General features: G+C 39.4%; 2 protein-coding genes across 2 annotated transcripts in view; one reads left to right on the forward strand and one right to left on the reverse strand.

Annotated features, from left to right (window-relative positions):
• Positions 1 to 2404: 2404 nt before the first annotated feature.
• r3hcc1 (R3H domain and coiled-coil containing 1) lies at positions 2405 to 12927 on the forward strand (the record flags this gene model as incomplete). The annotated part of the gene is made up of 10 exons (XM_080425056.1): positions 2405 to 2443; positions 3796 to 3817; positions 4056 to 4188; positions 4356 to 4493; positions 5448 to 6144; positions 6445 to 6617; positions 6960 to 7030; positions 7125 to 7220; positions 8664 to 8802; positions 12785 to 12927. 9 exons carry the CDS (start codon positions 2405 to 2407, stop codon positions 8771 to 8773), a joined length of 1479 nt encoding a protein of 492 aa, XP_080281182.1. The 3' UTR covers positions 8774 to 8802; positions 12785 to 12927.
• Positions 9751 to 15207, reverse strand: part of loxl2a (lysyl oxidase-like 2a) — a 52357-nt gene continuing 46900 nt past the window's right edge. The window contains exons 11-14 of the mRNA XM_080424121.1: positions 14908 to 15023; positions 14503 to 14639; positions 14224 to 14335; positions 9751 to 12026 (exon numbers count right to left, since the gene is read on the reverse strand). Coding sequence (XP_080280247.1) covers positions 11965 to 12026; positions 14224 to 14335; positions 14503 to 14639; positions 14908 to 15023 — 427 coding nt within the window. The 3' untranslated portion in view covers positions 9751 to 11964. The remainder of the gene's footprint in view (positions 12027 to 14223; positions 14336 to 14502; positions 14640 to 14907; positions 15024 to 15207) is intronic.

A 15207-nucleotide genomic window follows, 5' to 3' on the forward strand; every position in this document is an offset into this window, starting at 1 on the left:
TTTATGCGAATCTAATTGTCTTAAATCTAATATATGAACATTTATATATATGAAGCTACCACTTCAATATATAAATAGAAATAATTTTGAATTGTTTTGCATCTTGCTATTTGTTTTTCTATGTAACTGACACAAAGCTGGAAATGTTTCTCTTCATTTTGTTTCGTTTTGTTTCTTTTCGTTTTCATATGTAAGACTTAGCATTGTTGACATTTGGTTTTCTTCTGTTTTGTTTTCTTTTGTTTTCTTACTCTTTTGTTTCTTTTTCTTTTGTGACACTTAATTTATTTTGATTATTAATAAGGTGGGCATAATAAGCTTCGGCTTCAGCCCAAACCTTTTCGGTCAAATGATTATGCTGAAAATATTTTGTATGCTCAACTGTTTTGTTTTTGTAAATCATGACCGAAATAAATAAACTAACTAACTAACTAACTAACTAAGTCGCATGGTGTTAATAACACCTTGGATACCGACATTCTTTCGGAGTCTGACAAGGAGGAGGAGACTCACATCCTGATTGTGGAAGGTTTCCTGACCTTTGATCGACGTGCTGAACCAGCGTTATTTCATTTCCATTCCATACGAAGAATGCAAAAAGAGGAGGTGCTCAAGAAACTACACGGTCCCAGACGCGCCTGGTCTGTTTGATCGACATGTCTGGCCCATGTACGTCAAACACAAGAACATTTTTTAATGTTAAGTGTTAAATGTTAAGTGTGAAGTGATTAATTCATAATGTACTTTTTCCCTTCCTAGAAATGTAGTGGAGTCAAGAGTACAATATTTTTTCTTTAAAATGTAGTGGAGTGAAAGTCATATGTATCCAAAAATTCTAATACTCAAGTAAAGTACAGATACTCAAAACATTTACTTAACAGTAGTACTCAAGTAAATGTACTCTGTTCCTGTCCACCACTGCTGTGTAGGGGTCTGCCATGAGAATAGTTACACCAGGTGTCACGTGGCCCCTAGTGGGCCACAAGTGCACCGTTGCTCCAATCCACACCAAACTTGGCACAAACACTGTCATGGGGCCTGCCCTGAGACTGGTCACAGTGACTAGGGGCCACATGTGGCCCAAAGGCCATTGCTCCAATTGGCACCAAACTTGACACAAACACTGTTTAGGGGTCTGGCATCACGGTAATAATTTGTCTGGCATGAGAATAGTCACACCACAGGGGCCTAGCGAATCTATATCATGGGCCCCGGATGCTCTAATCTGCACCAAACTTGACACAAACATTGCTCAGGTGTCTGTTGATGTAGAGAGAAACACCCTGTGCACTAAACAAAACACTGAGGGCCCTATTTTCGCCGGGGCCTTACCCATTATCCCTAAACGTCTTTGCCATTTTTTACTATTTTGAAAAACATTTTCAAATAGTTCAACTAGCCGAACTACATCGACACGTTGTGAGCTTGTAGATGGGCTATTTGAACTATTTGAAAATGTTTTAAAAAGATTTAAAAAATGGCAGGCCAGGCTTTCTGTATGTGCAAATTATGTTTTGTTGCATGATGTGATGTATATGTGTGTGATTGATATCACTTAAGTCTGTGCACCCAAAGGTGTCAAAAGTGTTCTAGTGCACTTTCGATTACATTATTGATTACAGAGCATGTGTGTGTGTGTGTGTGTGTGTGTGTGTGTGTGTGTGTGTGTGTGTGTGTGTGTGTGTGTGTGTGTGTGTGTGTGTGTGTGTGTGTGTGTGTGTGTGTGTGTGTGTGTGTGTGTGTGTGTATAATCACCAAAAGTCTTATATGCATTCTCAATCCCTTCTAAAACAAGCAACTAAAGAGCACACCTAGCGCTAAGGTAAAAGTGCAATATATCAGCTCTTGGAACTCAAATTCAGCAGAGGGCGCTGTTTTTTATTTTCTTTTTGACGATGGGTTCCCTGATCCTAGCCCCGAAACAAAACTTGTTCCTTCCTGGTTTTGGCACTTTCTCCATTTACAACCCGTACATCTACATACACGTCCAGATTTCAAATATAAAGTGCTTCCCCCACAGCCACGGATGCAACAAGTTGAAACGCTTGGGTCCAAGTACCCGTATATTCCGTATTGTTCAATAAAAAGCATTTTAATTCGATTAGTGGCCATTTTCTCAAAATGTTCTTCATTTACTTCAACCACGCGACCCTATTGGTTGGAAGGTGTATTGCACTCTATTACATTCTGAAAAAATGGCCGCTGATCGGATTAAAATGCTTTTTATTGAACAATACGGAAGATACGGGTACTTAGACCAGAGCGTTTAAACTTATTACATCCATGGCCGTGGGTTGACACTTTTAAATCTGAACGTTTTATGTAGATGTATGGAGAAAAAGCCAAAACCAGGAACAAGTTGCGCCATGACGCTTAATTGTGACAGACGAGCGTCATGTTAACCATGGCTAGTCTGATCCCCACTCCGGAGCACAAGGTGGCGGTAATGCACCACTGATTAGCTGAATGCGAACAGCCGTAAAACAAAAAGAACAAGAAGTTCATCGTAACAATTATCGCTAGCGGTGCGACGTGCTTCTTCTTCTTCACTATAGTTACTGCATCATCACTATAGTTACTGCGTCATCACTACTACCGTGCAGCTGGACCTGTGCTACACTTGAAACTATTCATTTCTGGTAAGCCAACGTTTACGTTGATTGAGCTGTGTATCTAATAGACCAGCCCATAGATATATATAAAGGCTAGATGGCTCAAGGGGACGGCGCAAGCGTAGCTCAACCGCGGCCATCTTGAAACAGTCATTCATAACATTATGTCTATGGTGCATATACTTTGAAATAACCATAGCGTGCTCAATTTTCATCCGATTTTCAAACGGTTTGGTGTGTTGTAAACACCAAAGATGTAGTTATGATACTGCATACTTATAATTATAATCATGTTTTTTTATTTTTTATTTTATTTTATAATTTTATAATTTTATTACATCTTTGGTGTTTACAAAACACCAAACCGTTTGAAAATCGGATGAAAATTGAGCACGCTATGGTTATTTTAAAGTATATGCACCATAGACATAATGTTATGAATGACTGTTTCAAGATGGCCGCCATGTGGCAACGTCGTACTCCATTGGCCAGCAGCGCGGGTGAGTCATCTAGCCTTTATATATATCTATGGACCAGCCTATCCTTTCTCCTCTAGCATATCGCATGCTAAGAGCTACTTGTCTGACTAGTGATACACCGTTAGTTTAGTTAGGATAGAAGAAGAAGTCATGTGGTGGTTAGCAGCTTGAGATACACCGTCTGTCTGCCTGCCTGTCTGTCTGCCTGCCTGCCTGTCTGTCTGTCTGTCTGTCTGCCTGCCTGCCTGTCTGCCTGTCTGCCTGTCTGTCTGTCTGTCTGTCTGTCTGTCTGTCTGCCTGCCTGTCTGTCTGTCTGTCTGTCTGTCTGTCTGTCTGCCTGCCTGCCTGTCTGTCTGTCTGCCTGCCTGCCTGTCTGTCTGTCTGTCTGCACACATTTATACTTTGGACAAAAATGAAGTATTTTCAAAGGTTGCGTCTATGTGGTTGATCTGATCGTATCTAAACTAACGTTGGTTAGGCTACGTTACGTTTTATAAACACAGATGTTCATTGTTTACCTAGGTGACTTGTTTGTGTTTTCTAAAATGTGTGACCCTGACTGTTTGCGTAGAGTCAGTGGTTCTCAAAGTGGGGTCCAGCCTCCAGGACCCTCAGGGTTCCTTGAGGGGGGGGGAGGGGGTTCCGAATGGATCCTTAAAGGTGTGTGAATGGATCCTTAAAGGTGTGTGAATGGATCCTTAAAGGTGTGTGAATGGATCCTTAAAGGTGTGTGAATCAGAGTTATCAAAGTTTGAGAAGTTGAACCACTGACTGAGCTAGAATAATCAAATAATAGTATTGGTGGGTTGACTGGGTTCACAGTACAGGACCCCAATGGAAACAAGCCATTGTGCTTTTGGGTTATTATCCTTTTGTGTGAAACTGTACCTCTGTGCTTTTTTTGCAAACCGTTAATAACATATTCAATCAATCAATACACTTAATTATGCCGTACTGTCAACAGGGATACATCTTTATCTGTCCACCCTGGCGTTCCCTTGCTTTGATGGGACCTATCTCCCTAAACAAGAGAATGAGTTTGTCCACACTGTCCTCGAGGAGCTGGATGCGTACCAGGAAAAAGGGAACCACAAAAGGTAAGACTATATTCCACTGTTCCACATATTTCATGTGAGCAGCTGTGTTACCTGGTCCATATATATATATATATAATGTTAATACTTCTCACAATGTGACAATGAAACCAAAACATCAGCTTATGGCACCGTTGCGTTTTCCCATATCTGTCATGTCCTCTGTTCAGTGTGCTGCTGTTCCCCGCTCTTTCGAGCCGACTTCGATACTTGACCCACAAGACCACAGAAGACCGTCCAGAGCTTGTCACCTTCTCCGTAGGGGAAGGCTGGAGCCGCAGGGTGGTGGTCTGCTATTCTGAGCTCAGGTATACCGTATACCAAGACTAATACACTGCACTGTACTGTAAATATAGATATATTTTTGCCTGTATATGCCCTGTATCTCTTATCTGCCATTGATGACTGAATGTCCCCCACGGGATAAACAAAGATCGATCTATCTATGCTGGTATCTATCTATCTACGGTATCTCTCTAGCTCTCCATCTGTCTCTCTCTCTTGCTCTAACTACTGCTTTCAAAGAGCAGTCATAATGGTGTAAATGCCACGGCAGTATGGTAGAGTTGATACATCACACCATCTATCACCATGCTATCTTGTAAGAATGCAAGTAGCTGTTATTTATGTCTTATATTATTGGGGATCCTGGCAAACAGTTTTTAGTAGCTGAATGTGTGATTCCCCATTGTCTAAGACTGTAGGTCAGCCATCACATGAAAGAACTATATCACCAGCTTAACCACTTTTATGAAGCTGTTGGGATTGGTGTATTGTAATTTAGGATAACTAATTTAGCTGGTTGGGAAGTAGTGACCACCGTGGTGCATGGGTAAGAATGCAGAGAGGCTTCTTCTCATCTTCGGGGGTATTTATTATAACCTTGGTTACAGAAAAGTACTGTTCAACACAGTCCCATATTGCAAAATAAAACAATAACGTCTCTTCGGTGATATAGTCCAAACACGATCAAAAACAAGTAATAATAATGTCAGGTATAAAGTAGCTCTTCACTCCTCAAAGGCTGCAAACATACTGAGCTCCCAGCCCCAACTGATTAAACACACCTGGCCCTGTACTCTAATTAGCTGCCAGTCCCTCTCTCTAGGCTGAACATAATCATCAATTAAGTGACACAATACACATAAGGTCAAAGTGACCCACCTTGCTAAATAGACAGGGATCCTTCATCACATGTATTTTTATTTATTTAAAGGATGCAACTGTAACATTTAATTTGATTTAACTTTATCTTGTAATAGGGGTGAGTTGGAAGAAGACAGTGACACAGAGGTGAGCAACAGCCTGTGTGAGGATCCCTCATGGCCAAGACGAAGAGGAGGAATGCAGAGAGTGAGTCTAAGCCATCGAGAGTCTAAGCCATCGACCCCAAGGCACAACCGTGCACCTCGGAAGCCTGACCAGCCGCTCTATGTACCAAGGGCGTCCAGGGAGAGGCAGTCCCTCCAAAGCGTGCCGGCTCCCAGAGAGAAGTTTTCCAGCACAGATTGTTGTAACTGCTGCTGTTGTAGCACCAGCGCTTCTTCTGACTCCTGTTCATGTTCGTGCTCCTCTTCTGACATTGCAGAGAGCACGACGTCCACAAACATTTCCAACTGTGAGTCACTTCCCAGCATGCCCAACGGCCTAGCTAACGGCGTTGACGACACCTCCAGCAACAGCTCGCTGCCCTGTCCTCCCGATGAGCAGCGCGACATGCGTGTAAAGCAAGAACTTCAAGAGCTCTGGGACATGCCTATTTCGTATTTTATTGCCATGACTCTGGAGGACGATGAGAAGGAGGACATGGGTGGTTTGTCATGCAGCCCCAAAACAACAGACACAAACAGACAGGGTGGTGTGACATGCAGCCCTAAAACGACAGACACAGACAGACAGGGTGGTGGGTCACGCAGCCCTAACACAACAGACACAGACACCACCATTTCCACTGAAGAGGTAGGCCCTACTAAGCACAGTTGTTGACGTAATTGTCATTGTCTTATAAAACCATTTTAAGCGTAGAAGTTTTCATTTTTTAAAACAAACCCGATGAAGCACTCTTCAGAAATGCATTCATCTTTTATTGTGTAAAACTATAAATAAAGATCTGTCTGAAGTAATTAAATCCATCATGCATGTTTTTCAAGGGGGGTGTGTGGTTATTATGTCCTATGGATGTGAATCCTGCCACGGATTATTCCTTATAAATGTGGAAGATTTAATGATCTAAAAAGTGTGTTCTTTATGTCCTCTCAGATCATACCATACCTGAAACATGTGGACGTCTGCTTTGAGCAGGCCCATAACGACTACTCCTGTTTTGAGAATGCGTGGCTCAACCCGGAGGAGTTTGGCCATGTGATTGAAATCTATGACTTTCCATCAGCTTTCACAACCGATGACCTGCTGGATGCCTTTGCAGATTACAGGTCAGAGTAGAACAAATCTCACCTGAACTCTTTCACAGCACACCACATTTACCTGTCAAAATGTCTGCTGTCAAAAATAACTGTTTTTATTTAACCCATTAATACCTGGAACGCATCTGTGTCACTTTTAGATTTCTTTAGGCTATTCAAAAATAGCAGATATACAAGCTCATAGCGCGGCACCGAGTGCCGTGCTATGAGCTTGTAGATCTGCTATTTTTGAGAAATCTTGAAAAAAAAAAGTTTAGATTTTTTTTCAAAAAACTGTTTGGATTTGGAAAACATTTTTAAGAATCGCCTCAGGTCTTAAAGGGTTAACAAAGTAATTTCTGTCTCTCTCAGTGATGGTGGGATTAAAATCAAGTGGGTAGACGACACGCGTGCCTTGGGTGTCTTCTCCAGCAACTCTGCAGGTATCGTCTCTATTCATAGTGAATAATGCCAAAACATTGCTCAGATAAAATAACTATCTAAAGTATACCTTTTTGTTGTTTGTTTTGCATGCAGCACTCGATGCCCTCTCCATCCAACATCCTCTCCTGAAGACACGTACACTGTCTAAAGGGAGCAAAAAGGCTAAAGGCAAAGCCATCAGACGAGCCGGTAAGGGTAACGGGGAGATTACAAGTCTCATTGAGTCAAAGGGGCGTGACTGACAGCATAATGAATCGGTTTAATATCAGATAAACCACCTTATTTGTTCAGTAAAGTGCAATATTTGCTGAGTGAGATACAGTGTTGGAAAAAGTACTCAAATTCTGTACTTAAGTAAAAGTACCAATACTGCAATATAAAAATACTCTCTTACAAGTAAAAATCAAAAAAAAAAATGTTACTTGAGTAAAAGTACAAAAGTATTGGCATCAAAATGTACTTAAAGTACCAAAAGTAAAAGTACTAAATATTTGAAAATAGACGATCTACAAGCTCACAACGCGTCGCGATGCGACGCGTTGTGAGCTTGTAGATCTGCTATTTTCAAATAGCCTATGTACTGTATAAAATAGGGTTAAAGTGGTTAATGTATGTTTCATTATATCATAGTTTATATCTGAAAAGTAACTAGTAACTAAAGTTTTCAAATAATTGTAGTGGAGTAAAAGTACAATATTTGCCTCTGAGATGTAGTGGAGTAGAAGTAAAAGTATTGGAAATTGGAAATACTCAAGTAAAGTACAAATACCTCAAAATTGTACTTAAGTACAGTACTTAAGTAAATGTACTTAGTCACTTTCCACCACTGGTGAGATATAGTGAAAATTGATTTTTCCGATAATGGCGCAACTAATTTGCATAAGAATGGTACATGGGATATTTTACGTTTTAACATGGCTCATAATTTTGTCCCAAAAAAATCCAATCTAGAAACATTGATTAGAAGTATATTTCCGGGGGGTGTATGATGCCCCCTTCTTCCCACTCTACTATTGCTGATAAAGTTTAATTTGACATTACATTGTGTACATGGTGTGGGGAGGAGTAACTTGGCAAAGAGTCAGATATAATATAATCAAATTAAATGCAATAACAATGGTCGTCTGGTGGTCTAAAGGCAACCACACTAATAATACAGAGAAAAACAAGAGGGACTATTAGGCTGTATATTGTTTGTGGTGAAATTTCTTTAACCCATTAAGACCAGGAACGCATCTGTGTCATTTTAGATTTCTTTGGCTTTTCCGCGCTATGAGCTTGTAGATCTGCTATTTTTGAAAAATTGTGAAAATGTGTACAAATCTTTGAATATATATATTTTTAAAGCGAACATTTGTAACTCAAATCTTTGCTTCTGGGGGGTCCCTGGAACAACATATTTTGAGATGGGGGTCTGCAGCCAAATGCATATAATTTTGGGGGTCCTTGACATGAAAAAGTTAAAGAACCACTGATATAGAAACATACGTTTTTTTTTCCAGAAAACTGTTGGGATCTAGAAGACATTTGTAGAATCTGCTTCAGGTCTTAATGGGTTAAGGCCACTTGAACACCATGTACTAGCTAGACAGAGTGTCATTTGAAAATGTTTGTCGCCGTCTTGCCTGTCAGAATTCATGCAGCCGGTGAAGGAGCGTCCTCGGACAGACTCCACTGTCGCCAGGCGGATGGTGACCAGAGCCCTGGGGCTGCAGAGAGGAGGGCGAACGAAACACTACTAAAGAGGAGCACCGCTGCCTAACTAACGCAGGTAATGAGCCTTCCGAGGGTATCAATAAAGCCAGCATCATACACTTGAAATGCACACAGCACACCTGGCACTAGGGATGTAGTAGTAGTCACAGTCAGGATGGCTGCAGATGCCATTGTTTTGATTTGTTGGCGAGGCTTTTCTAAAGCGGGCTACACACCAAACTTTATTGTCCAGACTGCTATTACAGTCTGTAAGTAGAATGACGTCAGGAGATCAGGTGTGAAAAGTTAGCTGAATACAGCTCTCTCCGCACAGTTGGCTTCCTGGTAGTCCAAATACTGAATTAAAGGTGCAGTAAGTGATTTGGTTGGTTAAAATAAGTGTTAAATAGCCCTATACTCTGATTGTAATCATTGCTAAAGAGTGTTTGTTCATTGCTCATTAGTAAACAGAACAGTTAGGGATATCAATTTAATTTGATCCAATCAGGAGAGAGAACTCATACAGAATACAGAAGGGAAATAAGCAGACCAAAGTGTAACTGGAACAATAACATCTAAGCTGATAAATGGGGTCACTCTCCTGATTGGATTAAATTGCCAATGATTACTATCTGAATATAGAACTTTATCCTTTTCACAAAAACGTTTTGTTTTAACCAAAAGAAAAGGTATTATATCATTATCGTTTCTTTTACAAGTTATATACAGCATTGGTTCTCAAAGTGGGGTCCGGGGACCCCCAGGGTCTTTGGGTGGGTTCCAGGGGGTCCCCAGCAAAATGCAGATATACAAGCTCGAGCTTGTAGATCTGCTATTTTTGAAAAATCGTGAAAATCTGTGCAAATCTATGAATATATATATATATATATATATATTTTTTTTTTAAAGGGATTTTTTTTTACTTCAATCTTTGCTTCTGGGGGTCCCTGGAGCTAAATATTTTCAGATACATAACATTTTGGGGGTCCTTGATGTGAAAAAGTTTAAGAACCACTGATATACAGAAGGTCCATTTCCAGGAGACGGTACAACATATTAGCCTTTTCATCATCATAGACATCAAGGTCTGCTTTCATTCTTTTATTACAGAAAACTGGTAATGCTTTTTCCCACATTCAACAATGCACACACATTGGAAACAATCACTCAGCTAAGTCTCAGCTATTGATGAGTAAAACCCTTGTAAAATGCCTCTGAGTCACTACATCACAAAAACAATGTCAAGGAATTTTCACTAAACATTGTGGCTTTTACAATACATCCAAGAAATCATATGAAAGTCCCTGACGGTAATAATTTAACAAAAGTACAAAAAAAAGGCTGAGGGGGGATGCACCATGAAGATAAATCTACCCTATAAACAGAATACATTTTTACTTTCAAAGCTATTCTCAATGATATGGTACTTATTTCACCCTGGGGGTGTTGTCAATCACAGCTTAAAGGGATAAGTCTGTTTTCGCTGTGTAGTACGGGGGTTTAGTATGGTGAATAGTGAGCATAGCCTAACTTACTTTAATTCCTGGATGTCTATGGGATTGAAAGTAGCAGCAGCTCTCAAACGTAAGGAAAAACCTCTCACGAAGATGCATTGCTGGTCTTAACAAAACTACAAATTGTAAAGAATGTAACTATTGGCAAAGTAATGATTACAAAAAAAGCCACAGGGGATGAGTATATAATACTGTATAACAGTACATAATGCATTTTCGAAAAAGTCATGCCAAATTATCCATGAGAAAATGTTAAGGTAATGTTAAAATAATCAGCTTTGGAGAAGTTTAAAGCTGCAACATGAGCCCACAGAAATCCAGGGATTGAGCTCAAATAAGCTACGCTCACTGTTCAACCTAACTTCTGTGTGTGGGGGGGGGGGGGACTCTGGGAAAATAGGGAAACTATTTGGTTTCTCCAAAACCAAACTATCCCTTTGAAACCCTTAAATATCCTATTTCATAGGTGCATATTTGTGTGATGGATATGTTGCTCATTCAAGATTGCTCCAAGAAAGGGAAGAAACGCTACAAGATTCTGAGAACCAGATTTAGCACCAGACTAGATGTGGTTCATTCATGCCTTTTCTATATATCAGGCTGAAATGTCCCATCTCATAGTCAAGAGGATGTCAGAAGCTTTTTTAAAGCGCAAATTGCATGAATATTTAAATGGAATGGCAACTATGTTGCTTAACTCGTTCAAAAAATCTTGTGCGTGCCCAACCTGGCAAATTTGTAATTAAGAACAAGGGCTAAGTGTACAGTACATTTAATTGGTTATACCCAGGGTCTGAAATTAATATCAGCCAAGCAACAAATGCTGGTAGACTTTTGGCATGTACGTTTTAGAAGTCACACAACACTTTAATCCTCCCACGTCGGCCATAACACCCATGACTATATTTTGCATTTTAAAACAAAATGCCAGACGCCAGAGGATGACGGGTGACTTGTTTTAAATATCAGCCTTGATGGTTCAGCACTGTCAGCCATGGCTTACACACACACACGCGCACACACACACACACACAGCGCACGAGTGTATGTACTTGGTGGCACTCATGTTCTCGTCAATATACTGTACTGATAATGTCTTAGTGTTTCATAATCTGTCACTCTGGCTTGTCTTATATCCTAACACGTATCAAAAAATCTCCATTGTATCACCTCCTAGACATCTTTTTCATAGACCTGTCCAGTAATAAGTGTGACAATTGCGTTTTAAAACTAGGATCCTTATAACTAGTGGTTCATATCTTTGAATTTGGACCCTCCCTTTACAATATGCTATGACCAATGTATTTTATTCACAACCATAATGTGTTATTATGCAGATGAAGTGTATGTATAATACGTGACACAAAATTATTTTTAGTTTTTTGGCTGTTAAAGAAATATATTTAGGTGGGAATTACTTTTCATTACCAGACATTTGGCTTAAAAAAAAAAAGATCAGACCCTGGTTATATTGCAGTTTTTTTCTTTGGTATCGTCACTGTCAGATATAATTAATAGCAACAGCAAGCAAGCAATTCATTCTTCCATTGTCCATTTGTAAAAGTTGAGCTGAGGCACCAATCCAGCAATGAGAGGTGGGAGAGGAGTAACAGCCTCCACTAGTGGTTGTCAAGTGTTCATTCGGTGTGGCCGCTTCAACAATATCCTCCACCCGTCGCCGTGTTTAATGTCCAACTGCCAAGCCTGTCCTGGGCCTACCTGTGTCACAGCTGGTTGGTCAGCGACCCAGGGAACGATTCCTCTGTCTCTGAACTTAGTGACCCACCTGAGGGAGGTAAAGAGGTCCAAATATGAATGCAAATAATCAGGGGTGGAAAGTAACTAAGTACATTTACTTAAGTACTGTACTTAAGTACAATTTTGAGGTTTTTGTACTTTACTTGAGTATTTCCAATTTCCAATACTTTTACTTATACTCCACTACATCTCAGAGGCAAATATTGTACTTTTACTCCACTACAATTATTTGAAAACTTAAATTACTAGTTACTTTTCAGATAAATTATGATATAATGAAACATACATTAACCACTTTAACCCTGTTTTTTACCTAGGCTATTTGAAAATAGCAGATCTACAAGCTCACAACGCGTCGCATCGCGACGCGTTGTGAGCTTGTAGATCTGCTATTTTCAAATATTTAGTACTTTTACTTTTGGTACTTTAAGTACATTTTGATGCCAATACTTTTGTACTTTTACTCAAGTACATTTAAAATTTTGGACTTTTACTTGTAACGGAGTATTTTTATATTGCAGTATTGGTACTTTTACTTGAGTATAGAATTTGAGTACTTTTTCCATCACTGCAAATAATATGAACCTTTATCCAAAAACTAAAACAAACTAAAACAAGGTAAAAGCAGTTATCACGTCAAGATTAACAACATTTTTAGGTTTAGGAATTCTTCTACTGAAGATTCGGCCTAAAGCTAAATGTCATCACTGGCTATTCAAAAAGTCTCATAATATAGCCTAAAAAATTTGACATTCCTTTATATATGTATAATCTGATTTCTCCTAGAAAAGGTCGTCGGGAATGGGACGTGAATCTGCGACTCGCCGTCAGGCATCGGCCTGGACTGCTAGGCCACCGGGCGGGCGCCCCACTTCAACGTTTTTTGTTTTAACCCATTAAGACCTGGAACGCATTTGTGTCACTTTAGAGTTCTTTGGCTATTCAAAAATAGCAGATATACAAGCTCATAGCGCGGCACCGAGTGCCGCGCTATGAGCTTGTAGATCTGCTATTTTTGAAAAAACGTGAAAAAATATTTTTTTGATTTTTTTGAAAAATCATGAAAAAATATTTTTTTGATTTTTTTTCCAAAAAACTGTTAAATTTAATTTTTTTTGTTAAATTTTAATTTTTTTGTATTTTTTTTTAGAATCGCCTCAGGTCTTAATGGGTTAAGGAAGGCCAATGACCCCCTAGCTGAGAGAGAGGGATGAAGCAGGGACCCCGCCCCCACTACACTAAAATTGTATTGCAGATTAAACTTTAACTTTAACTCTTGAGGACCTGCCCCCCCCATGTTGAAGACCCCTGTTATAAAGTATTACTAGTAGTACTTAGTATAAAGTATCCTATAATGGATGTCCCAACTATGCTGAAAGAGTTCATTGTTTTGTTTGTTTCTTAATTCAGTGTTGAATTTAAAAGAACAGTTTTTATTGTATTTTACTTTTACAGGATGCCAAGAATGTCTTATTTTTCTTATTTATTAGGTGCGAGTGTCTAAAAATACCTTTTTATACTGATAGCTTTGAAAAACTGTAATTTTATTAAAGCTTTATTTGAGTTAAGTTATAATGGTGGTTTTGTTTTTCTAGAATATGTTTACATTCAATCTGCATACATTTTCATCTTAATTGTTTATGACCTGGAGAATATTGTTTTCATGTTACTCTTTTCTCTGCTGATCTCAGCCTTTCTGGCATTGAAAATAAATCTCTATTCTTAAACATAAAGACCACATCATTGTGAATTAAAATAATATTTCTAATCTAAGTTGAATCTTACCTTAACCCATTGAGACCTGAGGCCGATTCTAAAAACGCCTTCTAAAACCGTTCTGAAAACGTTCAAATTCGTACTAAAAAAATGAAAACAAAATGATGTTGCTATATGTATAGCAACAACTAATGAGACACAGAGGTGGCTCCCGGATTCAAAGGTATAACAACGTATAGGTGGCAGCAGGTCTAAATGGGTTAAGAAAAACAGATTTTACACACACATAGGGTGCGTTCGAAAATACAGCACTGAGCGCACTGGCCAATACAAACTAATAGGCGAGTGTGCTCCGGTGCGTAATTTCCGAACGCACCCTTAGTGCAACCCTACGTAAAGTTATAACCATATATATATTAGGGTTCATCGTGCATGATAACAGAGTTGGACTCATTTAGGCTTTGATGTACAGTATGAGTTCCTTATCTTAAGACATCCAAGGGTCTTACCTATATGACAGTTGTACGTCCATATCCGATGTCCATCATATCGACTGCGGCACTTCATAACGTTGTTGGTGTAATCTGATTCTGCTACCTCAAAGTTTGGATTAATTACAACCTAGAAGAGCATACCGTAGCATTAGAAGAGCATACCGTAGCATTAGTAAACAGTAGTACAGAAGAAAGAACTGTCTAAAAGCAAAAAAGTTATTCAAAAAAAGTTATTCATCTTGGTGATGCATTGTGTCAAAAGTGCGAACAATATGAGCTGAGGCAGTTTTGTACCTGGAAGATGTAGTCCCCAGGCACGACATCCGTCACATCGATCCACTGACAGTCTATGTCATGTCTGTATGTATCCCAGCATCCAACCGTGATGCCCTGTGCCCCAAAGTTGGCACATTCGTACCTCTTCTGAATACCTGTCGGCAGACACAACAAACCATTACATTTTTTATGTATCATCAAACCGTTTAATCAAATCCAACTTTGTTTTTTTCCAACCTACTGTATGTTTTTACAAAGACAGACATTGTCATACATTTCCAATAAACTAAACCATTTAGCTGTATTATAGGTTATTCCAGGGCAACGTTACAGTACTGACAGTAGGCCTATAATCCAATAACATAATTCAGTATTAATTGAAGAACCAGAGTATATAAATAGATGAACTATGTGTGTATTTACCCTCATCACATTGAGTGTCTTCCAAACAGAAGCTGGCTTTGTGTCCCTCTGCCACCTTGGTGCCATTCAGACTCATCAAGTCATAGTGGGTGAATACCTCCATACTGTGGTAATGCCTGAATATGGCAGACAGACAGAATAATACAAGTTATATTTTATATCAATACAGAAGCATTGTGAGCCCTACTGCTACAGCAGATCTACAAGCTCACACTGTGTCACTTTGTACCGCACTGCGAGCTTGTACATCTGCTGTTTACTTTCAGCACATTTTGTTATCAGATATACCCGCAAACTAGT

Source organism: Gymnoscopelus braueri (genome assembly GCF_963280865.1).
Source record: "Gymnoscopelus braueri genome assembly, chromosome: 3".
NCBI classification, from domain to species: Eukaryota; Metazoa; Chordata; class Actinopteri; order Myctophiformes; family Myctophidae; genus Gymnoscopelus; species Gymnoscopelus braueri.